Genomic DNA, 27,239 nt, shown 5'->3' with positions numbered 1-27,239 from the left:
AGCTTCCGGAGGGCCTTGGCCAAGTCACTTGCTCCTGGGGGCCTCCGTTTTCTTTTCTGTAAAACAGAGAGAGGAAGCAGCAGCTTCCAAGCTCCGGGTTGCTGGAGCTCACCCATGGGAGTGTCTGGGCCGGCCCTCCCCAGCCTTTGGGGGGTGCTGAGGCCCTGGGGGGCTCCTGTTTTCACCTAGGGAGAGGGCAGCCTCCTGTGGGGGGGGGGAGGGATGGGAGTGGGAGGAAGACTGGGGACACGCAGGCCAGAGGGAGCAGACAGACGGACAGACAGACAGACTGAGACCAGAGACAGAGAGAGAGAAGGCTGGAGCCCTCCGGAAGGGCCCAGACGTTTCTGAAGACAGCCCTGCCGCGCCCGGAGGCCCCTTCGGCCCGCTCTGCCCCGCGTGGGGCTCGGCAGGGCAGGCTGGTCCATCTCAGAGGTGGGGGAGGGAGTGAGGAGCTGGAGCAGCGGCGAGCCCCCAGCGGGAGGAGGGGAGCAGGAGGAGGAGGAGGGGGGGGGAGGGGGGGAGGAGGAGGGAGCTTCTCGGTGACTCATTCCCAGCCCTCGAGTTGAAAAGCTGCGGAGAGCAAACAGCCTCCCCTGCAGGGTCCTGGAAACAGCTCCAGCGGCTAAGCCCGCCCGCCGGCCGCCGGCCCGCCGCCCTCCTCCTCCTCCTCCTCCTCCTCCTCTCCTTCCTGCCGGCCGCGCCGAGCCGCACAGTCCTCTGCGGTTCTCTCTCGTCCCCCTCCCAGAGGCGGCCCCCGAGGCAGCCAGAATGAGGCGGCTCTTCTCGCTGCTCCTCCAGGGCTGGTGGCTCTGCAGCTGGGCGGCCGCTCAGGACCTCTCGCAGAAAGCCGTCGCCTTCCAAGGTAAGTGGCTGGCGCGGCCCGCGGAGGAGGACCTGAACTCCGCTCCCTGCCCAGGCCGCCTCCCGCCAGCTGGCCGTGCTGGACGCGAGGGAAGGAAGAGGCGGCCGCCGAGCGCGGCTCCTCTCGGGCCCGCCCGGGGACCAGCGGACGAGGCAGCTCCTCCTGGCCAGCTCTCCCCTCCGGACCCCCCCCCCCCCCGCCCCTTCCCACCTCCCCGTCCAGGCCGTGGAGCCGCCGCCGCCGCCGCCCCCCAGCGCAGCGCAGCGCAGCTCCCTCCCTGAGCCTGCCCTCCCTCGGCCCAGACTGCCCCGTGGACCTCTTCTTCGTCCTGGACACGTCGGAAAGCGTGGCGCTGCGGCTGAAGCCCTACGGGAGCCTCGTGGACCAGGTGAAGGACTTCACCAACCAGTTCATTGACAATTTGGTGGACAGGTAAGCGGGGGCGGCTCTGGGCCTCAGTTTCCCCGCTTGTCAAACGAAGGCGGTGGAGGGGTGTCGGCAGCGGGCTCCGGGGTTGCTGGGTGACTCCTGGCCCCCCTGGCTTGGCTCTCTGGTCCCAGGAGCCTCCGCGGGGCCTCTCCAGGACGGGAGAGCTGAGGGCAGCCCAGAACAGGGGCCCCTGCAGTTCTCAGAGCTTCCTGAAGAGGGCAGCCCTCCTTTAGCAATGTGGGGCCAGCTGGCTGGCCAGGCTGGCAGCGGGGTGGAGGGTGGGGTCTTCCAGGGGCCCGTGGTGCTTGGGGATGACCACACTCCCCCGCCCACCCCCCACCCATCATTCATCCATCCATCCATCCACTGCGGGGAGCAGTTACAGCCTTGGGTGTGGCCATCACAGCTAGTGCCAGCTACTCTGACACCTGGCTGGGGTGCCACATGGAAGGGCTCCCCTCTTGTCACCGTATGCCTGTGCCTGGCACGGTGCCTGCTGAAGAGAAGCTGCCTTCAATGGCTGATCTCTCCGCAAGTCACCAAAAGCCGCTGGGCCTCAGTTTCCCTCCTCGGTGAAGTGAGGGGAGTGGCGGGCTTGTTCCCGTTGGGGTCCGAGAGGAGGGCCTCGTGTGACAGCAGATCTCTCCTGAGCTCACCAAGGCCTCCCAAAGGCCAGGCCCAGTCAAGCATGAAGGGACACCCAGAGGGGGACGTCACAGGCAGCCGGGAGAGCCAGAAGTCGGGGGAAGGAGGGACGACAGAGCGATCCAGGCCTGGGGGGGCACAGAGGTGAAGGGGAGATGGAGAGGGGGCTGAAGAGGCCGGCCAGCTCTGAAGGGCTTTGAGTGCCCACCCAGGCTGGGTTTTGCACCAGAGGGGCAGAGTTAGTCACAGAAGGACAGACGGCGGGTCCCGAGACCAAGGAAGCAGATTGTCTTGAGTCGAGGCTCTTCCATCCCCTTGCCAGCTGGCCTTCCAGAAAGGCCCTCAACGCGCTCTTTGGGCTGGGGCTGATTACATAGCAGGCCGGCAATGTGGAAGCGAGTTCTATGGCTTCCTTTCGCAAGAGCCAGAAGAGGCCTTTGGGGCCCCTGAGCCCCTCCCCCCCTTCCAGATGAGGCCCCTGAGCCCCCCCCTTCCAGATGAGGCCCCTGAGCCCCCCCCCCTTCCAGATGAGGCCCCTCAGCCCCGGAGCCGAGGCCATTCGGCACAGTCGTGCGCGTAGGGGAGGAGAGGCAGTCCTGGGAGCAGATGTGCAGCTCCCAGGATCCCAAGGCGGACATCTAGCCCCAACTCTACCCTGCCCGTACTGAGTGGTTCTGAGAACCCTGCAGCAGGCTCTCCCCCACTGAAGACTGATAACGGGAGACAGGAGTGTCAGGGAGACCCAGAAAAGGCACAAATACAATGAAAACGAAAAGTGTCAGCTCAGTATGGAACACTCCTACATGTGTGCCCATATTTACATGGGTGTAAGTCTACATGGATGTACGTCTGGATATATGTGTGCTAACTATTTAGGGCAGGAATCCACATGGACAGTTTCAAATGGGGGAGGCCTCTAAACTGCCCCATTGGGGAGAGTGGGAGAAAAAGGCAAAATCCATTCCGGTGTACAGGGGCACCGTGGGCAGAAGAGAGAAGGTGAGGCAGCGTAGGGTGAGGACAGACAGACAGAGAGCAGTCCAAGGGGTCCGGAACAGCGTTCAGGAAGGGCATAAGGCTAGACTGCTGAGCCTTCAACGCCAGGGCCTAGAGTTGGCCCTCTGCCACAGGAAAGTTTGGGGGTAGAAGAAGAATCTCCACATAGTCGTGACAGAGCAATAGGAGGAGCATTCAGACATAGTCGTGACAGAGCAATAGGAGGAGCATTCAGACGTTGGTGTGGAGAAGGGCTTGGAGGCAGGGAACTAGCCCGTCGGGGAGAAAAGGGAGAAGGGCCTGGACACGTGTGGACGTGGTAACGTGGCTGAACAGAGTGGCCACAGGGTGGATGTGGGAGGTGAGGGGGAGAGTCCTTATGAAGAGTGGGGACATCGAGCAGGGCCAGGGCCCAGGAAGAGAAGCGGGCAAGGCAGAGGGCCGCACGTAGGGAAGATGGCGGGCGGAGTTCCATTCCAGACGTGCTGACCTCAAGGCCCGGCTAGCCAGTGGGCCCAGGACTGGGGTGCTGTAGACAGTCCTGTGGATGGAGGGGAAGAAGGCAGCGGCCCAGGGCGCACCGGCCACATTGAAGGAGGAGGAGGGAGGAGATCAGGAGAACCCTGGCCAAGAGAGGGGCTGCCCGGGCAGCCTGGAGGGAGGAGGCTGGGTTCCCTGGAAATGTCTTTGGCACCTTGGCCAACCCCCCTCTATGGTCCATGTGAATTCCCAGGACTTGGGCCCAATCCGCTTTCCAGGCCTCCAGCCCCCTCCTCGGGAGCTCTTGTCTGTTCCCTTCTCGGGCCCTCCCAGCCCATTCCCCACCGCTCCGAGCCGCCCCATCTCCTCCCTCCTTTCACGGCTGGGAATTGAAGTTGCTGCATTCCTCACCCTGCTGAGATGGGCAATCTGGGCCTTCTCTCTCCCTGGGGAGTGGGTGGCCCGCAGCACCAGCCTCAGCCCCTTCGGGGAGCCTGAGGTTTGGGGAGGAAATGGGGCAGGACCCCCTGCTGCAAGAACCCCAGGTGCCCGCCAGGCCCGACTTTCAGAGCGAGCAGCCGGGCCTCCAGAGCAGGCTAGAAGAGAGTGGAAAGGGGAGCTGGGAAGCCCGGGGGGGCTCCGACGGACTCTTCTGGAGGCGCTGAGGGGGGCTTCCCAGGATGGAGCCAGAAGCTTGTCCTGCTCATCCCTCGGGGCTGCCAGGTGCACGATGAGGCGCCAACTGCTCCCCTAGAGTATCTGGAGCCTTGAGAGGGGAGGGAGGGGGAGAGGGAGCCTAGCAGGGGGGAGAGAGCACGGGCAGTGAGGGTGAGCAGCAGGCTGCCCAGGGCAGTGTGAGGAAGGGTCGGCCGACGTGCCCACTTGACTTGCCAGGTACTACCGATGTGACCGGAATCTGGTGTGGAACGCCGGAGCGCTCCACTACAGCGATACCGTGGAGGTTATCCAAGAGCTGAGGTCCATGCCCAGTGAGCGGGACAGCCTGAAGGCCAAAGTGAGGGGGGTGAAGTACATTGGCAAGGGCACCCACACCGACTGTGCCATCAAGCAGGGGATCGAGGAGCTGCTCATTGGGTGAGTTGGGTCAGGGCTTGGGGAGGGCCCGGGGGGCCTCTGGGCGTCCCCTCCTGTGTCTTCGGCCCATGCCTAGTAAGAGGATTCCGATGGGATGCCGCCTCCAGGGAGACCTCGATCCTGAGTTATCACAACTCGGCGGGAGGGACGGCCACAATGATGGGATGGCCGTGGTCAGACTCTCTTTGCTGGCGGGCCCTGAACATGCCACTCGGGTTGTGCTTCCTCGCAGACTGGAGGGTCCCGCAGGCTCTCGAAGGCTGCTGCCAGGGGAGGGAGGGAGGTCAGGGAACGAGCTCGGGTGGGTCCCACCAAACCCGGGGCCAGCGAGGGCACCACTGGGCAGTGTTGTGGCATTGGGGCACGTGGAGCCTTGGAAAGCCCTCCAGACCTGGCGTCGGGGCCCACAGACGGAATCCTGGCTCTGCCCCGTCCCCCCAGGGCATGCTGGGCACGTCTGAGCTGGGGACAGGAAAGCCCCGACTCCTGAAGGTGACCCAAAGCGCCAAGGAGGCGAAGCCCATGAGGTGCCCCGTGCGGGAGGCGATGGCGCTTCCTGTGGCTTCCAGCCTTGGGACCCAGTGCTAGTTCTGGCCCAGGGAAGGCCTAGAATACAGGGCAGGTTTGGAGGGAGGAGCGGGAAGGTGGAGGTGGGGACAGGCCTTGTTCTATGGAGGCCCAGTGTGACTGTGGTGTCCGTGGGCCCATCTGCTGTGGCAGCACCAGCAGCCACTGGGCTGGGCTTGGGATGGTCCACACTTGGAGACTCAGCCCTAGTGGGTCGGTGAGGAAGTCATGCTCTCCTCACTAGATGGAAGCTGGAGCAGAACCCGTGACCAGCTAACACCTCCCACATGGACCACCCAAGCTCTCCTCCAGCCCCACTTCTATGTCCAATTGGCTCAAAGGGCCTCGGCCAGGGCAGCAAAGCAGAGGCTCAGTGGGGGGAGAGGAAGACGGAACTGCTGTCACCAGCCATAAGAAGATGTGTGTGCATGTATGTGCGTAAGTGAGTGTGAGTGTGTGTGTGTGCGTGTGTGAGTGTGTGCATGTGTGTGAGTGTGTGCATGTGTGTGAGTGAGTGTGTATGTGGGTGTGAGTGTGTATGTGTGGGTGTGAGTGTGTGCATGTGTGTGAGTGAGTGTGTATGTGGGTGTGAGTGTGTATGTGTGGGTGTGAGTGTGTGCATGTGTGTGAGTGTGTGCGTGTGTGTGAGTGAGTGTGTATGTGGGTGTGAGTGTGTATGTGTGGGTGTGAGTGTGTGCATGTGTGTGAGTGTGTGCGTGTGTGAGTGAGTGTGTATGTGGGTGTGAGTGTGTATGTGTGGGTGTGAGTGTGTGCATGTGTGTGAGTGTGTGCGTGTGTGAGTGTGTGCATGTGTGTGAGTGAGTGTGTATGTGGGTGTGAGTGTGTATGTGTGGGTGTGAGTGTGTGCATGTGTGTGAGTGTGTGCGTGTGTGAGTGTGTGTGAGTGTGTGCATGTGTGCGTGTGTGTGAATGTGTGCATGTGTGAGTGTGTGTGTGAGTGTGTGCATGTGTGTGAGTGAGTGTGTATGTGGGTGTGAGTGTGTATGTGTGGGTGTGAGTGTGTGCATGTGTGTGAGTGTGTGCGTGTGTGAGTGTGTGTGAGTGTGTGCGTGTGTGCGTGTGTGTGAATGTGTGCATGTGTGAGTATGTGTGTGAGTGTGTGTATGTGTGGGTGTGAGTGTGTGTGCATGTGTGCGTGTGTGCGCATGTGTGCGGATGTGTGCACATTTGAGTGTGCACGTGTGTGAAAGTGTGAACGTGTGAGTGTGTGAGTGTGCGCGTGAGTGCATGTGTGTGGTATGTCCTATGAGGAGGAATGTGGGGGGTGTAAGGGATGGACTGAGGCAGAGAAACAGAGAGGAAAGGTGGGGGAGAGACAGAGACAGAGACAGAGAGAGAATGGGGGGGGGGGACGGAGAGGCAGAGGAGAGCCCATAAACACACAACCGATCAATCCAAAGGCCTCGGGTGCTCTCTACCCACTCAGCTGTGCCCCCCCACTTTGGTGCGCCCGCAGTCCGTAGTTTTGCTCGCTCTCCCGTGAAGGGCCTTCCCTAGAGCCAGCGCAGTGGTCTAAGCCAGCGAAGGGTCTCTCCCAGTGTCGCCCGCGTGGTTCGGGGCGACAGTCCTCTGGCCAGGCCCATGGCAGAAGCCTCTCTGGCCCCGGGCTGGGACGAGGCCCCACAGAAGGTTGTGCACTCGGCGATTTGGGGGCTTCTGGCCCGCTCAGTGAACGCCGGTCCCGCCCCCAGCGGCGCCCTCATGGCCCGATGCCGGCACGTCCCCAGTTTTCCCGTCGTCTCCCCCATCTCCGCCCCATATCGGGTTTATGGGTTTGAAGTTGCTCGTGGCTAGGTCGCCCCTGCAGGCCCAGCAATGGGAGACGGCAGAGGAAGGATGAGGAAGGCTCGAGCCCCCGGGCAGTGGAGCCCTGTGGGCAGCCCAGCTGGCTGCTGTCCCCAGTCTGGGGGCTCTGGGAGTCTCTTGGACGGTGGCCTTCACAGCAGGCAGCCTCCCTGAGTGGGGGGCCGCCTCCCAGACCCCCACCTGCTGCCTCAGCCTCCCTGAGCCGGGGGCCGCCTTTCGGACCCCGCCCATGCCTCAGCCTCCCTGAGTGGGGGGGGGTGGCTGCCTCCCGGACCCCACCCGTGCCGCAGCCCTTGTGGTCGACGCCTTTGTCCCACCTGGGCCCGGGGGAGCTCCCGCTCCCGCTCTCGCCTTCGCCGTTGCCGTCCCCGGGTCAGGCATCTCCTTCCTCAGCATCCCTTGGGCAGTGCATCAGCTCCGGCCCGGCTTGGCCCCGTGTGGCTGGACGGGCAACCCTGTGGGGCCGGTCTGGGGCCTTGAAGCCCTCACTGTGCCTCTGACCCGTCCCAGGGGGTCCCACCTGAAGGAGAACAAGTACCTGATTGTGGTGACCGACGGCCACCCCCTGGAGGGCTACAAGGAGCCCTGCGGCGGCCTGGAAGACGCCGTCAATGAGGCCAAGCACCTGGGCATCAAGGTCTTCTCGGTGGCCATCACCCCGGATCACCTGGTAGGTCCTGGGCCAGCACTCGGGGTGGAGGTGGCTGAGGGGCCTGCGGCAGGGAGGCTGGGCTCGAGAGTGGGGACCGGCCTGCCGGGGCTGCAGCCGTCCCCCATCGGGGCCTCGCTCGGCGTCTTCGCTCCTGGAGGGCGGCTCTCCGTACCTCTCCCACAGCTGTCTTGGGCCTGGGGGAAGCCGGAGCCTCCACCGCCCACCCTGAGCAGCTCCTCTGGCTCCTGCCGGTCCCTGACTGGCCCCTGCAGCCCCTGCTAGGAGCGAATGAGAGACGTCGCCTTGGTCCGGCCCGGGACGCTTCCGGCCTGACCCCGCAGCCACGCGCCCCGCTGGGCTCGGCCTTCGGGGAGGGCCGGGATCCTTGGAGGGCGCCGACCTCTGCCCGGCTGGCGAGGGTCAGCCCCGGTGCGGGCGCAGAGAGGGTCACAGCGAGGCGCCGACACTCATTTGGGGCTGAACCTCTCCCTGCGTTGGTTTGCAGAACAGAGAACGGGCACGTCACAAACGGGGGTCCATAGAGTCCCCCAAGGTGGGGGGGCCTCACCTCCCCGTCGGAGTCACTCACTCGTGGCCCAGATGAGAAACTCGGGGGGCAGATGCCGTCTGGCCCTGCTCGCGCCTCCCCTCGTGGCCCCAGCCTGACTGTGGCTCTGAGCAGGCGAGAGAGGGGACAGACGAGGGGGAGGGGGAGGGGGCGGTGGGGCCGCCCCTAGCTTGGCCTAGCGGCCCCCCGAGGAGGAAGAGAGCCCAGAGAGCAGCGTCCCGCGGCCTCCTCGGGGCCCGACGATGGAGGGGGAGCCGGCGCTCCGCGGCCCGGGGGAGGCCAGACCTCCTCGCTCACTCGGCCCGTCTTCCTGGATCCCAGGAGCCCCGGCTGAGCATCATCGCCACAGACCACACGTACCGGCGGAACTTCACGGCGGCCGACTGGGATCTGAGCCGCGACTCCACCGAGCTGATCAAGGAGACCATCGACACCATCATCAAGATGATTGTGAGTGGGCCGCTCCGCCGGGCGGGCCGGGCCCGAGACTCCGCGGCTGGGCCTGGGGCCGGGGTGGCCCTTGACGCCCCCTTTCCGTTTCCCTTTTCAGAAAGACAACGTGGAACAAGTGGTGAGTCTCCCGTCCCCGCCGTCGGGGCGCCAGGAGGGGCAGCTAGCCAGGGACCCCCGGGAGGCCGGTCAGGGCAGCCTTCCGGGCACTGTTGGGGGCTGTTTCCGCCGTTCGTTCCGGTCTAACTTCTTGGATTTCCTTCTCTTTCCAGTGCTGTTCCTTCGAGTGCCAGGTAAGCGGGGCGCACCGCTGCCCCCTCAGTGTCCCCTGGGGGCTGGCCCCCCGCTTCGGTGAGTAGCCCGACGCTGACCGGCCCTCTCTCTGCTCCGTTTGCAGCCCGCCCGAGGACCTCCCGGACAGCGTGGGGACCCCGGCCACGAGGTGAGGAAGGGGGCCCCCCGAGACACGAGGCCACCCCAAAATGGGATTAGGCCCAGCGGACAGCCGAAGGCATCGTGGGGGAGCCAAAGAGATCCCCGCGGTTAAGCAGGAACCGTCCCAAGTGGAAGGGGGCCGCCACCCCAAAAGGTAGTGAGTTCCCCATTATGGGAGGTCTCCAAGCAGCCCCTGGACGGCCCCTCTTGGGGGTGTTGTCAGCGGGCTCCTTGTTCAGGCCCTTTTGGCCTGGAGAGCCCTGGATTCTGGGGGCTTTCTGGGCCCCCCGACTCCTTGCCTGGAGGGCTCCGCGGCGGCGCAGCCGGGACGAGCGAGGCAAAGGGGGTAAACAAGCGCGAGGAAGGCTGCTGGCAGGGAGCCCTTACTGTGCGGGTGGCCTCGGCCAAGTCCCTCCCCGGTAAACCAAGGGAGTCGAGCGAGGCCGCTTCTGAGGTCCCCGTCTCCGGGCTGGGGCCTCACACGGCGCAGGGGCTGCTGGGAGCCCCCAGCACAGTGGGCAGAGCCTTCTAGCTGAGGGCACCAGAGCTGCCCGACCACGGCCGCTGGGGGCGGGAGGCGGCAGCCAGGACCGCGAGGGAAGCCGCGTCGAAGCCCCCTCCCATTCCGGAGGAGATGAGCCCCCGGAAGTGCGGGGTTCGGGGGGACTTTCACCGCGGGGATCCCCGAGAGCCGCTCTGGAGGCCTCGTCTCATGGCCGCTCACGCTCTGTTCCAGGGAGAACGAGGAAAGCCGGGACTTCCTGGAGAAAAGGGGGAAGCTGGAGAGCCCGTAAGTGCCCACAGGTCCTGGCCGGGGGCTCTGGGTTATTCGGGGTGGGCAACGCGCGCTGGATTCGAGAACAGCTGTGGCCTTTGGCAGCAGTGAATGCAAACGTGCCTCCGGCAGGACTAGCCCGGGAGCTCAGTGCTAGGCACCCTGGGAAGGCGGGTGGCACGCAGTGACCATGGCCGAAGCCTCAATGAATCTCAAGCCACAGGATCGACAGCTGGTGCTGGGGGCCCCCCAACGTGGGACCCCCGAGCCGGGCAGTCGTTGTTCCCACGAGAGTAGCACGCCAGGGAGAGAGAATAAAAATGGCAGGCAGACAGGAGCAATCATGCCAGGCTGCAGAGTCCCCTCCCACTCAGGATTTTGTCCACTCAGCAGGATTAGGAGCGGGAGGTGAAGGCAGGCCATCGGCCACGAGACCTTGTCGCCAGGCCAAGCCCCATGTAGCCCCCCTTCCCAAAAGGTGGTGCGCTCTGAGCCGGCCTCTCCCAGCGGGGAGGGCCCCGGGAAGCCCAAGTGGAAAATGCCCCACCGAGAAACAGGGTCAGCAAGATGACCAAGCAGGCGGTTTGTGGGCAGACAAGGGAGATGCTGTCTTTCCCTTTTCCATTTGGGAGCCTGAGAGCTTTCAGGGATTCTGTCTTGGGCTCTCTCCCTGCTCCCTCAGGCACCTCACTACTTAACCTGTCTGCCCAACGTCGCAGCTCCCCTCCCTTCCCGTTACTCTGTCCTGGAGAAGTCCCAGGGGCTTCCCTTCTCCTGGGGAGCTCCCAACGCCCTGAGCCCAGTGTCCAGAGCATGGAGAAGTGTGGCTTAGAAAGTGACAGGTTGAGTCCTGAGAGCCAAACCAGGGAAGGATAAGGCAGAGAAAGAAAAGTGTGGGCCACTCCCCTAAGAATGTGGATTCAAAGCTTTGATGAAGAATCCAAAAGAGCCGTAGCGTATCCTTGTCATTTGTCTCTTCCTCTGCGTTGGCTTGGGGTGTGGAATGATAGCGCCACATTACCACAGACTTGTGGCGCTTTTCCTCTGCTTGCTAAGGCAGGAACAGGAACTTCCTGTTAGAGCCATTTTCTACCCAGCTGTGGAAGATTCACTAGGAGCCCTCGGCCCACCCTTAAAGCAGCCCCATCCATTAAGTATTTCAAATATTAGTGTTCCATCTTACTTGTGATCCGTTTGCTGAGTTAAGTGTTCGTTATTCATTCGGCCTGACTAGGCAGGAGTCCGATGTCATTCTCTTCATTCTCTTTCTCTTGGGCTAATGAATAAGTCAAGAGCCTCCTGGGGTCCCAGGAAAGCTGGCTCTTGCCAACATAAGGGTGCTCCCAGGGCAGGGCCTTCCGTAGGGAAGCTTGCCAGAGGCTCTCCCCTGGGAGATTTCCAGTCTGGGTCCCGTTCTCTTTCTCCTAGGGAAGACAAGGCGATCTCGGACCCGTGGGTTACCAAGGAATGAAGGTACGTGGGCACGTGCTTTCAGAAGCTGCGTTTCCTGGGCACGCGCGTGTTTACGCTCCTGGTGTGGCAATGACCGTGGGCTCCTCTTTCCATTTTGATCTCTAGGGAGAAAAAGGAACTCGGGGAGAAAAGGTAAGTGTTGGACCCCCCCTCCCCTGTCCTCATTCTCCCTCTTGGCGTGGCCCAGGACACGGGTCAGCCGCAGATGGCTCGTCTCTGGCCGTCTCCCCAGGCCCCATCATGGCAAGCCTGCTGGGTCCGGCCCCCTGGAAGGCCACACTAAAGCCCCCTGAGCCCCCCCCCAAGCACTCCAGGACTGAGTGGAAGCCTGGATGCTCCCTGGAAAGCCTCTCGCTTCCGAGGAGGGGAAGGAAAGGCAGGAACTTTGCTCTTCCCTCCTTCCCTTCTTCCTGGTGGAGAGTGGAGCCCGGATGCTTCCCAAATAGAATCCCCATCATGAGCCAGCGGGAGGGCGGGACCTAGGTGAATCTGGAGGCGGAGGTCCCAGGTTCGAGTCCTGCCAGCAGGCAGGGGGCAGGCCTCCCTGGCCCCTCGCCCCAGGGGGGCTCTCGGGAATCGGGCGGGATCCTGCCTCGCCGGGGTCCTCAGGCCTCTTCCTCTCTGTTCTCAGGGCTCGAGAGGACCCAAGGGCTACAAGGTCAGTACTGGGGGTTCTTGGTCTCTGTTGGGCCCAAGCACGGCCGCGCCATGGCCTGACGGCCTCCTGGCCTCTCCCCGTTGCAGGGTGAAAAGGGCAAGCGCGGCATCGACGGCATCGACGGGCAGAAGGTCAGTCTCGCTGGGCCCGCGTGCTCTGGGCGGGCCAGGACGCGAGGAAAGCCGCCACCGGCAGGAAGTGCTCTGGCCGACGCGGCGGGGGCCGGGCCGGGGACCCTCCCGGGGCGCGGGGAGCCGGGTCCCCCCGGAGCGGGCCGGCCGGCCGCCTCAGGCGTTTCTCTCGCTCTCCTCACAGGGTGAAGCCGGATACCCCGGCCTGCCGGGCTGCAAGGGCTCCCCGGGATTCGACGTGAGTTCTCCCGCGGCCCAAGTGGAGATGAGGGGACTCTGGGGCGTCGGGGAGGCTTCCTGGCCCTCGCGGCCTTCCTGGGCCTGCCTCAGTCTCCCCGGCGGAGGCTGGGGCCGCCGGAGGCCTGCTCACCTCCTGAGGCCCACCACAGCCGGCTTTGCGCCCCCAGCCGCGGAGGCTTCCCAGCGCGGCCCTCGCCGGGCCTCCGTGTCCCAGGCCGAGGCCGGCGCTGCGTGGCCCTTCCCGTGGGCGGCCGCCGAGTCTCCCAGGAGGCTCTCCTCGCGCTGAGCAGCCCGAGGGCGCCGGGCACTCGCTTGGCTCCCCAGAGCCTCAGTTTCCCCAGCGGCCCTGCCCAGGGGCTCCGGCCCCCCCCTTCTGTCCAGTAAGCAGCGGAGGCTCTGAAGAGGCTCCGAATGGCGGCCACCCTCGGCTAGGCCTCCCTCGGGGCAGGCCCCCTGCTGGGGACACTCCAGGGAGGGCAGATAACGTGTGCGTGGTGCTGAGGTAGAGGTGGGGATGCCTCCTCCGGGAAGTCCACCGCCCGCCCTGGAGAGGGGCTAGAAAGAAGCAAAGGAAGCCCGCAGGGGAAGGAGGGAGGCGCTGACGGCCTGTCCAAAGGCACGGAGGGGGTAGATGGAGGCCACGGCCGCTTGGCTTGTAATGAGGCGTGAGCCTCCGAAATCATCCCAGAAGGAGAGCCCAGAGGCCCGAGGGGCCCCCAGGCCGGAGGACGGGAGGCGGGACGTGACAAGGCCGCGTTCCTTTTGCAGGGAGCAGAAGGACCCCCCGGGCCCAAGGGAGACCCGGGTTCTTTTGGACCGAAAGGAGAAAAGGTAAGCCGCGGCTTTGGTTCCAAGTTGCCTCCCCCCTGGCCAGGGGGGGCCACCAGAAATTCTGGAAGTGGGCGATCCCTCCCCAACGGTGGCCAAAGAGTGGGCTGTGGAGTGAGGAAGATCCGAGTTCCAGTCCTGCCTCTGGCGCCTCCTGACCGTGTGACCTTACGCAGGTCATTTCCCTTCTCAGTGACTAAGTGACTGAGGCCGGAAGTTTCAGCCTCGCCCCTCGGATCTCGGGGAGACGATTTCTTCCCCCAAAGTGTCCTTGGCGGAGGCGTAAAATGCACCGCAACAGGGGTCCTGCGAGTGGCTGAGAGGGGGGCGAGCAGAAGCGGCACCATTTGTGCCCGGCGGGCGGCCTAGACACCCCTCCTGAGGGGCAGCCCGAGGGCAGGCGGAGCCCCGACTCCGAGAGGAGCCCCTGCAGGACAGTTAGCCGAAGAGGCCTCTCCGGGGGGCCTCGTGCTGCACCTTCTTCTGCCCTGGGGGGTCTCTCAGCCCCCCTAACGGAGCAGGAGGGAGGAGGAGCACCGCCGCCCCCGCAGGCAGAGCCCTGCGCCCCTCGCTTTGGCCTTTCGGGCCTCTCGGAGGCGAGGCTGCGCGTGCCGCGTGCTGTGTCTGTGCGTGCCGTGTGCCGCGTGCCGTGTGCCGTGTTCTGCGTGCCGTGTGCCGTGTGCCGCGTGCCGTGTGCCGCGTGCCGTGTGCCGTGTGCCGCGTGCCGTGTTCTGCGTGCCGTGTGCCGCGTGCCGTGTGCCGTGTCGGTGCGTGCCGTGTGCCGTGTGCCGCGTGCCGTGTGCCGCGTGCCGTGTGCCGTGTTCTGCGTGCCGTGTGCCGCGTGCCGTGTGCCGTGTCGGTGCGTGCCGTGTGCCGTGTGCCGCGTGCCGTGTTCTGCGTGCCGTGTGCCGTGTGCCGTGTGCCGCGTGCCGCGTCTGCGCCTGCCACGCCTCCTGTGCTCTCTTCCCAGGGCGCCCCCGGCGAGGACGGAGAGCCGGGAAGGCCAGGAAACACGGGGCTCCCAGGAGAGGAGGTAAGTGCACGGCCGGCCCAGGCTCCGCGGCTCCTTCGGCCCGGCCCGTCGGGTGCCGCCTCGACCGTGGGCGCCCTCTCTGCTCTGTCCTAGGGTCAGCCAGGAGAGCCGGGCCCCGCCGGAGAGAAGGGCGAGCAAGGCGACGAGGTGAGTGCGGGGCTTCTCGGGGGGGGGGCCCGGCCGCCGGTCAGGCCCCCCCGGAACGCCCTTTCTCCTGTCTCGATTTAGGGGAATCCCGGACCCGACGGCCCCCCCGGAGAAAGGGTAAGCCCGGCTGCCTTCTGGGGGCGGCACCCCCGCGCGTAGGCCAGAGGCCCTGTCCCAGGCCGGCCGCAGGGCCGGGTCCCTCCTGAGGCCTCTGTCCACGGACACCAGGTCCAGGGGATGCCCCGGGAGGAAGCCCAGCCCAGCCCTCGTCCCGGCCAGCGGCCAAGAGGGACAGGTCGGGCCGGAGCCAGCCGCGGCGCCCAGTCAGGCCAGGCGGCCGAGTGGCCGAGAGGGCTGGGCCGGGAGCTCCCCAGCGGGGGGTCTCTGCTTCCTCGGCCGTCCCCAGCGCTCAGCGTTGCCTCCTTTTCCACAGGGCGGCCCTGGAGAACGCGGCCCACGAGGAACCCCGGGCGTGCGCGGGCCGAGAGGCGACCCGGTAATTCCGCCTTAGCTTCGCGTCCCTAGTGCGGGTGGGCCGGGCTGGCTGGGCGGCCCGTCGGGCTTCCTTTCGGGCCGAGAGCCATCGCGGCAGCCCAGACCCGCGCCCCTCCCTCCCTCCCTCCCCCGTGGCTCCTTCCTGTGAAGCTTGTGGGCCGCTGAAGCCCCGGGATCTTTTTCCCAGGGACCGAGGCCGAGCTCCATCTGCACCCTCTGCTTCCGCCCTTGGTCCTTTGTAGACCCGCCCACGCCCTCTCCATCCGGCCTGTCAGTGACCCTCTCCCTCTCCCCTGTGGCCTGCTGGGGGATGGGTAGCGTGTGGCGCCAGGATGGGCTCAGAGGAAGGCCCTCCTATGGCCAGCATTTATTAAGCACCTACAGTGTGCGCGTCCCTGCGTGGAGGCCCCCACCTGCTCTCCGGTCCCGTCCTGAAGGCGAGGCTTGGGGGGAGCCCAGAGGCCAGCAGACCCAGGAGGAGGCTGGATCCGCTCCTGGAGGCTTGTGACGGGAATTGGGGGAGCAAAGGGGCCCCCGTGGGGGCGCCAGGCCTGACCAGTGCCGGACGGTCACGGCGGGGGCAGACCGGAGGGAGGCCTCGGACAGAGCAGGGCAGGGCTCGGCACGGCCTCAGGAAGCTTCTCTCGCTCCCCGCAGGGCGAGCAGGGGCCGCAGGGTGACCAAGGCCGGGAAGGACCCGTCGGCGTCCCCGGAGACCCAGTAAGCCCCGCCCCGCCCCCCCCCCCCCGTCGGTCTAAAGGCCCCCCCAGCCCCCCCAGCTTTCCTCCTCTGGTCGCCCCTCCCAGAGGCGTGAGGACTCGGCGAATGTTGGGGCGCCCCACAGCCTGCTCACTCCTGGGCCCGCCGGTGGGGAGCCCCAATACCTGGGAAGAGCCAGCCAGGTGGGCACAACGTGGGCGCTCAGGAGGGGCGCGTCCCCCTTCTCTGGCTCTCTTGGGCCGAGGCCCGGGGGGGGCATCAGGAGCCCCGGGGGGGTCGGGAGGGAGCCTGGGGGGGCTGCGCAGGCCTCCTCCCGTCCAGGGAGCCTCCGGAAGCCTCCGCTCGAGGCCTTGCCCCGTCGGGCCTCCATGGAGCCTGCCTCCTCCTCCATGAAGGGGGGAGCCTGTGCTGGGACACCCCCAGGGCACGACGGGAAGGCAAAGGGCGGGGCCAGGAGGGCTCCCCGCCCACCCCATCTTCTTAGGGGTCTCGAGACCTCCGGCCGCCCCCTGCCCAGGCCTTCCTCGGCGTCCACTCGGCGCCTCCTGGCCGCCCGGCTCTGCCCTTCTGCTGCCCGGGCGCTTCTGGCCGGAGCTCGGCGGGCAGACCCCAGAGAGGGGCCCCCTCCTTCGGCTGAGTGTCCCCTCTGGGGGGGGCGCCCAGAGACCCACCCAGCTCTGCTCTGCTCTCCTCCCAGGGCGAGGCCGGGCCCATCGGACCAAAGGGCTACCGCGGAGACGAGGGCCCTCCAGGGACCGAGGTGAGTGTCCCGCCCCGACGCTGCCCCCCCCCCCCCGGCTCCCCGACGCTGGTGCCCCCCAGCCGAGCCCCCTCCCTCGCCTGCCTGGGAGGACTCCCGGCCCCGGACAACTCGCACCCGGACGGGCCCGACACACTTCTTCCCCCTTGCAGGGTCTCCAAGGACCTGCCGGCCTCACGGGTCCCCCCGGAGATCCCGGTCTGATGGGCGAGCGGGTGAGTGCGAGGGCCGGCCCGGGACGGAGGGACGCCCGGAGGGGAAGCCGCCGGCCGGAGTGGCTCCCCGAGGGGGGAGCTGGGGGGGCCCCGATGGAGGGGGAAGGAGAAGGGGCGCCCCCCCCCGTGAGCTGCCGGCTAGTGCCCGGCCATTCTTGGGGTGTCTCTGTTCTCCTTTCTAGGGCGAGGATGGCCCCCCCGGGAATGGGACAGAAGGCTTCCCAGGCTTTCCGGTGAGTGTCCTGCGCCCCTCCCCCTCCTCAATGGCTTGGGCAGCTCGCTGACCCCGCCAGCCCCCCTGCCCGGAGGAGGGGGCACCTGCCTCCCCTCCGGGCGCCCCCCGGCCTGGTGAAACGTTTCCCCCCTTTCCTCTCCCGCAGGGATATCCAGGCAGCAGGGGCCCCCCCGGCATCAACGTGAGTATCGCCGGCCTCACGTCCGGTCCGTGAAGTTTCCGGGTCTCCCCGAACCCGCCCTCGTCCCCTTCTGGGCCCCCGGCCCGGGCGTCTCCGGCCCGCGGCTCTCCCCCACCCGGCTGGAGCGCCAAGACAAGCCCAGGCGGCCCTGCGGGCACTGTCCGGCCGCCCTCCCAGCCCATCCCCAGCCACTGCTCAGTGGGGGCCTCAGAGGGCCTCCCAGCACCAACTGTAGGCGGCTTCTCTTCTCTCCGCCGACAGGGCAGTAAAGGCTATCCCGGCGTCAAGGGGGACGAAGGAGAGGCTGGTGACCCTGGCGAGGACGTAAGTAGTGAGCAGGCCGTGGCGGCGACGCCCCGAGGAGCCCCCCCCCCCCCCCCGTAGCGCTCTGCCTGTCCCTTCTCTTCCTGAGCTCCTCCCCTCTGCGCCCTCCCATGGACCCTGGGCCTCACCGGGGCTGCCTGACTGACCCACAGCTGCGCTCTGTCATACCCGTCCAGGCTGGTGCCTTCTCCTTTGGCCCGTACGCCAAACCCCGGCCTTTCCATGGCTCCTTGGGGCACCCCTCTGGCTGGCCTTCCAGGGAAACACCAGCCCGCGGGGGGGGGGGTCCTTCTAGGACAGAAGGACGGCCTTGGAGGATGGGTCGGCCATCCCGGAAGGGTCCCTGCTCTCTGGACAAACGAGGACGTTTCTGGCTTTCTTCCAGAACAATGACATTTCCCCACCCGGAATTAAAGGAGCCAAAGGCTACAGAGGCCCGGAAGGCCCCGCGGTAAGCGGCGTCCATGCACCGAGGACTTGAGAAGGTGCAGGAAGCTCAGAGAGGGAAGAAGGGGGCCAGGAAGGGCCTGGGGCCACCTTCGCTCTCTTCTCTCTCGTCCCGGCAGCCCAGGAGGGGCCTCCTTCGACTCCTAGCAGACTGGCTCTGATGCCTGGCCTTGGAGCCAGACAGCGTCGGGGAGACCCCTGCCAACTAAGAGAGTGGCATGAGGTCCCGGGGGGCAGCCGGACTTCCGCGGATTGTCTGACGTGGCCCATCTGGGGAGAGGGGACAGGAGGGAGGGAAGGAAGGGAGGGAGGGAGGGAGGGAGGGAGGAAGGAAGGGAGGAAGGAAAGAAGGAGGGAAGGAAGGAAGGAAGGAAGGGAGGGAGGAAGGAAGGAAGGAAGGAAGGAGGGAAGGGGGGAAGGAAGGAAGGAAGGAGAGAAGGAAGGAGGGAAGGAAGGGGGAAGGGAGAGAGGGAGGGAGGGAGGGAGGGAGGAGGTAACAGTTGGGGAGTCCAGATTCACTCCCCGATCAATCAGTCAGCATTCTGGGCACTGGTCTTGGAGCTGTGGATAGTCTATTCTCTAGGCCTTCTGAGGGTTCCTATGGGAGACTGGCCCCCTCACTCTGCAACTCTGTCTTTGGGGGGCAGCTCGATGGCCCGTTTTCCTGGCTCCCTCCTTCTTCAAGTTTCTTTCCTGGTTTTGTTGCTTTCTCACACTTTCTGTCTCCTCCAGGGCCCCCCAGGACCCACAGGGCCTCCAGGACCAGATGTAAGTAAATCTGGCCACCTCTCGGCCACTTTCCCCGAGCCGCTTCCTCTCTCTTGGCCTGGGCCCCGGAACTGGGAGAGAGCTCACTCTGGCAAAGTCAGTGCAACCTTAGATCATTATGGAACTGAAGCCCATACTGTCACCCTGTTTCCCAGCTGGGGGTGGGAGGGGCTGGTTTAAGACCTGAACCAGGCTTGAGGGTCACAGAGTTCCAGAAGATGCGAATCTAAGCATCAGCAGGGATGTAGGCGGACCTGAGCTCTAAAGTCCTTGTAGAGGAAGAGCCATGATACAAGGCTCTCTGGCCTTATGGTTCTAGCCAGACCCAAGCCTGGTTATTGGCAAGTCTATGGCATGCATACTGGACGGGGCTGCTCCCCTCCCCCTCTCCCTCTCCACACATACCTGAGGACATTTCTCATGTGACCCACCCTTCTGCCCAGCAGCCCAATGGGAGCGCTTCCCCCCTCCCCTGTCTGGGCTAAGGCAGGAGGCTCACCTGGGGCAGTTTGGGCACTCGGTCTCTCAAAGGTTCACCATCACTGTTCTCGAGTCTCAAGCAGCCTAGTGGCTACATGCCCACCAGGGTGTTCAAGGGCCACCACTTCATGCATTTATGAGGGAGGTCCCTGGGTGCTCCCCTGGCTTTGGTGTGATGGTTCTTTTCTCTCCCCACCCCAGGAATGTGAAATCCTGGACATAATCATGAAAATGTGCTGTAAGTGTTCATTTCTTGCCTGTGACTCGAATGAGAGTGTCTCCGCTTCCTTGTTGTGTGTGTGCTTTGGAGGGGGAGAGCGCTGTTCTTCAAGCCAGCCCCTCCTTTAATCAGTGACTCTTTCCTAAGCCTGTTCTGTGGCCCACATACCTGCCCAGGGCCAGGAAGGAAGCTAGAGCTGAAACAATCCTTGCCCCCGAGATCAGCCTCAATGCAGACGCCCTCCCTGGAAATCCTCGGGCTCTAGCTTTGCCCGTCCATCATCATAGAACAGCTCTCAGAGATCACTAGCCGAGATGTTCTAGTAAAGCACTCATGGAGGTAGGATGACTTATCAGAGGCCACGCAGCCAGTAAGCCAGAAGGTCTCCTGATTCTCTGCCCTGAGCTTTCCCCACAATTCCATGCTGAATAAGCGTGGCCTCGGCTGTCATGGCATAGATCCCCAAAGGGTGGCTTTAACAACATGGCCCAGCAAGCTCAATGAAAAGGGAGGACAATTCCCTGGACCGGTCCTAGAGCAGCTAGTTAACTGTCAGTTGGTCATGTTAGTGACTGTCACTGGCCAGTAAGTCCTGACTTCAGTCCAAATGGCAACGCCATAGCTCGGTGGTGTCAACCTCAAACAGGAACTGGGTCTCCCATTGACTTGGAAGGCCACTAGGAGCATTATCTGTTCTGCTGTATTTTTATTTACTTGGTTAACTATTTCCCACATGCACTGGCTTTGACCCCTCTGGCCTGGGTGAGCCGGCAGTCTAGTGAGTGTCTGCAGGAGGCATTGATGGTTTCTCCGTGTCTGTTGTAATGAAAAGCTGCCTGGTGGGTGCAGCATGTGCACGCAAGGCACAGGTGAAGGCTCAGGAGTTATCTTGCCCTCTGTCTGCGCTCTCCCGAGCCACCCAGACGAGGGGCTATTTCTTAGGGGACTTAGAACTCCTTTTGAAGCCAGCGGCATGCTTCGAATTGCCTGTCACGCCATGGCAAGATTCCCCAAACTCTGGAACCCTGGGCTGAAGCATCCACCCTAACTAACCCCAATTCCAGAATACGAATCCATGGGTATTAGCATCGGCCCCATTCAAGGAGGATGCAGGATAATCCCAGAATTCCAAAGCAGGGGCCTCTCTGCCTTGGGAGGCCCAATCAAGGGCAAGAGTAGATGCAGAGAAAACTGAAAATGCTCCTTAAATTGGCGAGCCTGTCCCATTTTCTAGTCGAAAGCAGCCTAAAGTCATCGTTGTATTTTAATTGCCTCTTTCCTTTTCTTTCTCCTAGCATGCTGTGGTGAGTATGGACCCCTTTACAACCCTTTAAAGCTCGCGTTCTACATGTTACGATACAGCCGGACCCATCGGGGCCACAGAGTGCAATTCGATGCTTGGCCCTCCCAGGGGTTGTTAGGTTCAGGCATACAGTGAGACAGACCGTTCAGATCCATGCATTAGAACCTTGGGATGGGGCCAAGGCTGGCAGACAAGAGAGCATCCCTGGCACGCACAGGCTTCCCAACTCTTAGGAAGAGCAGCAAGAGTGTAATAAATCAATAGAGAACGTCGCCCACCCAACAGCGGGTCTGCTAGAAGAGTGGTGAAGGCGTGAGAAGGGGACAGATTTCTCTTTCCTTCTTGGCTTTTGGAATTCTGGGAATCTCAAACTACTGGGTGATGAGCCCCAGCAAGGGCAGGATGGTTTAGTCTCAGCGTGACTCATGGCCAAGGCACAGCCTCATGAAGGCTTGCCAGATCTGCTCATGCCCCTGATGTCTCCTATTTTGGAATAGAATGTAAGTGTGGCCCCATCGACATCCTCTTCGTGCTGGACAGTTCAGAAAGTATCGGCCTTCAGAACTTCGAGATCGCCAAGGACTTCATCGTCAAGGTTATCGACAGGCTGAGCAGAGATGAGCTGGTCAAGGTGAGGCCCTGGGATCCTCCTGGAATGGCAGAGTTCTTGGGAAGGCGCCCAGAGGCCGCGGCCTTGGGCCTTCCCACTGCCCTCCCCAGAAGGAGCTTTCTACCCCCTCTTCTTGCCCTCAAGGCGATTTATCTGAAATGCCCCAGGCTAGAGGCTCTCCTTTTGTTCTTCAACAAAGAGGTTTCCTTTCTTCCAGGGAACCCTTCCATCAGTAGATTTCTTAGCCTGCCTGTGGGCCTTGTGCCTAGTAATGTGCACAATGACTGCTGGCTTCAGATTACAGATGGCAAGGCCCAATGTAATTTCCCCCAAACACCAAGAGATGGTCAGGGCCTCCACTTCCATGCCCTGTCATTACAGGACATGGTAATTAACCCCCATTTAGATGGGGTTACCATGTTGGTAAAGGGTTTCCACGACGCCATTCCCAAAAGAAAAATCAGGTGTGGCGCTGCAGACCAGCTCCCTTTAAGATGATGGTTATGAAGTGCTTCCTCCTGAGTGCTGGGTGGTTGAGGCCACAGACAAAGGGAGGCGACTTCTGCCCTCCAGCCCCTCGTAAAGGCCCTTACAGCAAACGTCGCCAAGAAAAGGCCGCGCTCTCCTTGTCTGAAGAGCTCCCAGGAGGGCCAACGCCCCGGGCGGCCCGGCCGCTTGGGCCAGCCGAGCTTAGCTTCTCGGGGACAGGCAAAAATGGGCTTTCAAAACCCAGGCCTCACCTGACTGGCAGCCCGATTTCCAGAATCTCTCCCTCGGGTCCCTTCCTTCCAAGGACAGCCTTTCAGAATGCCAGACGGGGGAGGGAGGAGCCCCTCCCCCGGGACCACAGGAAGGCCCGCCCAGCCTGCCCGGGTCACTAGACCTCCTGAATTTGTTCAACAATGTCGGAAAGGACCTGGGCTGAAGCCTCCGCCTGACCCCAATTCCTGAAAACCGGAGGCCTGGATATTTGCACTGGACCCCTTGAAGGGGGCCGCAGGCACCTCTGGCCAGGCTCTGTGTGGGATCTAGATAGGCTGCGTATGGAATTCTGAACCAAACCAACATGGCGCCCGAGTGACCAGGAGCGCCGCCCAGGTTGTCTCCCAGAAGAGGCAGCTGTGGCTGAAAGTCAGCAGAGCCACAGTTTAGAGCCCTAAAGCCGTGCCTCCAGGCCACAGAGCTTGAGGAGGGCCAGGCCAGACATCCACTTCCTGTCCCAAGGAGGGCTGCTGGATAATGAGAGCCCCGAGTGAGGGGGAGCAGCCAGAGCATGCCCAGGAGGCCGAGTGATGGCGTCTAGGAGGGGTTTCTCAGTCATTCTCCCCGTTTACAACGGAGCAGTTGGAAAGGAGCAAGAGAGCCAACTCAGGCTCTGCCTCACAGGAAGTGCCGCCATCTTGGTCTTGACTCCATCTCCGCTTTCTACACTCTGTTTTAGTTTCAACCTGGCGAGTCCCATGCGGGGGTGGTCCAGTACAGCCACAACCAAATGCAGGAGCACGTGAGCTTGAGCGACAACAACATCCAGAACGCCCACGACCTGAAAGAGTAAGTGCCCATCCCCCACCCCGCTCTCCACTTCCTGGCTCCCCCGTGGGCCAGGATCTGGGCGTCCCAGCAGCGGCAGAAGGCCAACCCCAGGAGGGCTAGTGCTAAGGAGCGCCCTCTTGTCACTCTGGGGCTGGAGATGGGCATTCTGGGAGAAAAGGTCTCCACGCACACACGCACCACTAGGTCACTGGAAATAGACCCCGCAGCGGGCCGGGCCGGTCCCAGGGTAGAGGCGGATGCCACACGGGGGCCGGACGGTGAGGAGGCCGCGCCTCCTGAGAGATGTTCGAGGGATGCGCCGTGGCGCCGGTTTCTGTTCCTCTTCAAGGGGAGCCAAACAAATATTAGGCCCCGAATGTTCCCCTCCCCAAAGAGGCGAATGGGGGCGGCACCACACAGAGGCAGAGAGAGAGAAGGAGCCCCAGAGAGCTCTGTGCTGGCTGCCTCGTGCCGTCCTGCTAGGGCTTTGTCCAAGACAGAGTGATGGCGTCCTTCAATTGGTCGATTACCAAGCAATTATTAAGCGCCCACTGTGTGCCCGGAACTCCTTTTGGCATGAGATGCAGCGGCAAAGGGAGGACCGCGGCTTCCCTCGGGGAGCTGCCGTTCTGTCTCTCCAGGTCGATGGCCCTCTTCCGGGGGGGCAAGGACAGGCCACCGGCTTCTCCCCTCACCCTGGCCCTGTGGAGCTTGGTGCACATGTCCAAGGGACCGCGGCCAGGGGAGGGAGGGGGACTCGGCCCCGGTAGGGCCGGGACGGTCTCTTCTCTGGGCCGAATGTCGTTCTAGGATGGCTGACGCACCGGGGCTTCTGCCTTCCCCGGGTGCCGAGGACGGCGTCCATGAAGCGGCCGCCCTTAGGACTAACGGAGAGGGCTCGGGTTCTAACCTTCCTCTCCATGCAGGGCAGTGAAGAAGCTCCAGTGGCTGGCCGGAGGCACCTTCACCGGGGAGGCCCTTCAGTACACCAGGAATAACCTGCTGCCCCCCACCCAGAACGAGCGCATCGCCCTCGTCATCACGGACGGCCGGTCGGACACCGAGCGAGACACGACTCCTCTCACGGTGCTCTGCGGAGCAGACGTCGTGGTAAGGCCCCGAGGCCCCGTGCAGGCGAGCTGCCTTGTCCACGGGCTCCGGGCAGGGGAGGCCGAAGCTCGCCTCGGCCGGACACCACCCTGAAGGCAGAAGCCCTGTCGGCGAGGAAAGCCCAGCGAGCGCCTTGCTCTCCGCAGGTGTTCTCCCTGGGCATCAAGGACCTGTTTGGGGGCAGCGCCAGCCCGGACCAGCTGAACGAGATCTCGTGCCAAGGCCAGACGAGCTCCCCAGGGAAGAGGACGGGCATCTCCCTGGTCAAGGAGAACTACGCGGAGCTCCTCGATGACAACTTCCTGAAAAACATCACCACCCAGATCTGCATCGGTGAGGCGGCCGCCCCGGGAACCGCCTTGGGTGGGGTCGCCCGCGGGGAGGCGGCACTTCCCGGGGAGGGAGGCCGAGGGCTCAGACGGGGCTCGGAGGTGGGGTGGAGGAGCGCGCGAGGCCCCGTCTGAGAAGGAAGAGAAGAGGACGTCCAGGGACGAGTTAGGAACCCACCGGGCGGGACGGGCGAAGGAGGGGACGTCGCTTAGAGCGGGTGGCGGAAGCCGAGAGGTGGCCTCGGTGGGCAGCCAGGAGCCGGTTCTTCTGCGCTTAGGGAAGGTGCCCGAGGGGCGGGCGGGCGGGTCTGAGCTAGGCGAAGCCGGAAGGGGCAGCTGCGCAAGGGATAGAGCAGCGCTCTTTCTTCTCTCTTGCAGACAAGAAGTGCCCGGACTACACCTGTCCAAGTGAGTAATGGCTCCCTCTTGGCCACGTGGGTGCATGTGTGGGCACTCCCAGGCATGCCTACCCCGGGCTTGTTGGTATTGGGCATCGGCCCGGTTCTCTGGCCCTTGGGGCTGGTTCTCTGGCCTTTGGGGACGGTTCTCTGGCCCTTGGGGACGGTTCTCTGGCCCTTGGGGCCGGTTCTCTGGCCCTTGAGTGGGCCGGTTCTCTGGCCTTTGGGGCCCGGTTCTCTGGCCCTTGAGTGGGCCGGTTCTCTGGCCCTTGGGGCCCGGTTCTCTGGCCCTTGAGTGGGCCGGTCTCTGGCCCTTGGGGCCCGGTTCTCTGGCCTTTGGGGCCCAGTTCTCTGGCCCTTGGGGCTGGTTCTCTGGCCCTTGAGTGGGCCGGTTCTCTGGGCCTTGGGGCCGGTTCTCTGGCCTTTGCGGCCCGGTTCTCTGGCCCTTGGGGCCGGTTCTCTGGCCCTTGGGCCCAGTTCTCTGGCCCTTGGGCCCAGTTCTCTGGCCTTTGGGGCCTGGTTCTCTGGCCTTTGGGGCCCGGTTCTCTGGCCCTTGAGTGGGCTGGTTCTCTGGCCCTTGAGTGGGCTCAGTTCTCTGGCCCTTGGGGCCTGGTTCTCTGGCCCTTGGGGCCCAGTTCTCTGGCCTTTGGGGCCCGGTTCTCTGGCCCTTGGGGCCTGGTTCTCTGGCCCTTGGGGCCGGTTCTCTGGGCCTTGGGGCCGGTTCTCTGGCCTTTGGGGCTGGTTCTCTGGCCTTTGCGGCCCGGTTCTCTGGCCCTTGGGGCCGGTTCTCTGGCCCTTGAGTGGCCGGGGTGGGGGGCAGGAAGACAATGTCTCTGAGCAATAGGCCTTCTGACCGCCGTCCTCCTCCTCTGCAGTCCAGTTCACGTCTCCGACAGACATCACGGTGCTCGTGGACAGCTCGGCCAGCGTGGGCAAGCACAACTTCGAGACCACCAAGCGCTTCGTGAAGCGTCTGGCCGAACGATTCCTCACCGCCAAAAAGGCCGACCCCTCCCACAACGTCCGCTTCTCGGCGGTCCAGTACAGCGGCAAAGGCCAGCAGAGGCCGGAGAGCCACGCGCTGAACTTCCTGCAGAACTACACCGTGGTGGCCGGCCACATCGACAGCATGGCCTTCATGAACGACGCCACGGACGTGAACGACGCCATTCGCTACGTGACCGCCTTCTACCGGCGATCCTCCTCGGACCGCGCCAAGAGGAAGGTGCTCCTTTTCTCTGACGGCAACTCGCAAGGCGTCACCGAGAGCGCCATCGAGAAGGCCGTGCAGGAGGCCCAGAGAGCCGGCATCGAGATCTACGTGTTGGTGGTGGGCCGACAGGTCAACGAGCCCAACATCCGCGTCCTCGTCACGGGGAAGAGCACCGAGTACGACGTGGCCTACGGCGAGCGCCACCTCTTCCGGGTGCCCGACTACCAGTCCCTCCTGCAGGGCGTCCTCTACCAGACGGTCTCCAGAAAGATCTCCCTCGACTGAGGCGGAGGGGCGAGACCGTCCCTCCCGGAGAGCCTGCTGTCCAGTCTTCTCCCGCCCTGGTGCTCCCCCCACTGACCCGCACAGACAGGCGAGGACGTGGCCCGTCCTCTGCTCGGCTTCCCCGTGGACGGACCTGAGAGAAGCGAGAGCGCCACTGCCTTCTGCACGTCTCCTGCACCCTCTTCCGCCCTCGCTCGCGGCTTCCCAGCTCCGTCTCTGCACGCGAGTCCCGGCAGCGATTCTTCTCATTCCCGGCTCTAGCCAGCGCCAGCTGCCAAAGCAAAGTCCCCCCCTGCGGCCACCATTTTCTCCGGCCCGAAGCAGGAAACTGTTGCCCTGGGCAAACGGGCGGCGGCCGCATCCCTGCCGATGGTGCTCTCTCCCTGGGGGGATCGGTGCTCCTGCAGTGGCTCGGCCAGGTGGCTTCGGAGGATGCGCTCATCCATCCTTCCCGGGCGGCTCTTGCCACGTCCGCTCCAGGGCTCTCGGGTCCGTGGAGCCTCCCCTGGAGCCCCCGAGCTTCTGTAAGGCCCAGGACCAGGGCCCGGCGGGCCCAGTGAAACAGTCCCCAGCCTGCAGGGAAGGCGGAAGCCACAGCTGGCCGTCACCAGCCAGTCGGGGGGCTCGTCGGAGATGCCCGTCTCGTGCCGGTGCTTCCTCTTCCGGGCTTTCAAGGCACAGAGCAGGGCACGAGGCCCGGAAATGAGGGGCTCGTCCAGCTCTTGGCGGTTACGATGGCCATTCCCAAACCATTTGCTCCAGCGTCCGGCCTCGCTCGCTCAGAGGCTCCGGCCGAGCCTTCAGCCTTCCTGCGGAGCTCGCGCTCTGCAAGGGTTTCCTTTTATGCTTCTTTTTCGGAAAACTTGTGCAAAGTCAACGGCTCGTTTCCCTGAAGGGCAGCGGCGGCAGCTCTTCTCCCGTGTAAATAGTGTGCCCTGCTCTGCCCGCTGAACGATCACTCCCGTGTTCTGCTCAGTCGTGTCCACGCCAACCATTTGTCCAATAAATGTTTCTCCACAGCCTCTGCCTAGTCGTCTATAAGGATCTGAACGTGTTGGCTGCCCACCAAAGGGAAGTGGGAGGAAGGATGGGGGGCGGCGGGCAGGCGGCCCCTTAGTCAGCCCCAAGCATTTGACCTGAGCTCTGGCGCCCCTTGTGGGGGTCCCGCGGACTCCAGTAGGGTATGGGCTGGGGAGCTCCATCAGCTCTGCCAACGGTGCAGACTATGGACGTTGTTGCTCCAGCTCTGAGCACGTCTCCTCTCCCCTCGTCTCCCACCATGGTTCCCCGGGCCTTTGCACGGCACCCCGTCCCCCTCC

The 27,239-nt window shown here is 64.0% G+C and overlaps 1 protein-coding gene across 1 annotated transcript; it reads left to right on the top strand.

The window, feature by feature from the left end:
- Window positions 1-572: 572 nt before the first annotated feature.
- On the top strand, window positions 573-26,942 carry COL6A1 (collagen type VI alpha 1 chain). The gene is made up of 35 exons (XM_056814590.1): window positions 573-865; window positions 1,168-1,297; window positions 4,310-4,510; window positions 7,415-7,574; window positions 8,446-8,574; window positions 8,675-8,695; window positions 8,847-8,867; window positions 8,972-9,016; window positions 9,746-9,799; window positions 11,213-11,257; window positions 11,363-11,389; window positions 11,889-11,915; window positions 12,002-12,046; window positions 12,231-12,284; window positions 13,055-13,117; window positions 14,085-14,147; window positions 14,241-14,294; window positions 14,376-14,411; window positions 14,728-14,790; window positions 15,447-15,509; window positions 16,207-16,269; window positions 16,422-16,484; window positions 16,667-16,717; window positions 16,865-16,900; window positions 17,162-17,224; window positions 17,610-17,675; window positions 18,404-18,439; window positions 19,121-19,157; window positions 20,435-20,443; window positions 20,940-21,073; window positions 22,494-22,603; window positions 23,512-23,695; window positions 23,842-24,028; window positions 24,403-24,432; window positions 25,298-26,942. The coding sequence occupies exons 1-35, from the start codon at window positions 772-774 to the stop codon at window positions 25,918-25,920; spliced, it is 3,087 nt and encodes a 1,028-aa protein (XP_056670568.1). The 5' UTR covers window positions 573-771; the 3' UTR covers window positions 25,921-26,942.
- The last annotated feature ends 297 nt before the right edge of the window (window positions 26,943-27,239 follow it).

The sequence above is a fragment of the Monodelphis domestica genome, chromosome 2 (genome assembly GCF_027887165.1).
Source record: "Monodelphis domestica isolate mMonDom1 chromosome 2, mMonDom1.pri, whole genome shotgun sequence".
Classification (NCBI taxonomy): domain Eukaryota; kingdom Metazoa; phylum Chordata; class Mammalia; order Didelphimorphia; family Didelphidae; genus Monodelphis; species Monodelphis domestica.
This window is presented reverse-complemented; position numbering and strand designations above follow the sequence as displayed.

Coding starts and splice junctions, on each gene's coding strand:
- COL6A1 (XM_056814590.1), top strand. CDS start 772: ATGAGGCGGCTCTTCTCGCTGCTCCTCCAGGGCTGGTGGCTCTGCAGC. Junction 13,118..14,084: donor TTGGACCGAAAGGAGAAAAG/GTAAGCCGCGGC, acceptor CTCTCTTCCCAG/GGCGCCCCCGGCGAGGACGG. Junction 18,440..19,120: donor CAGGGCCTCCAGGACCAGAT/GTAAGTAAATCT, acceptor TCCCCACCCCAG/GAATGTGAAATCCTGGACAT.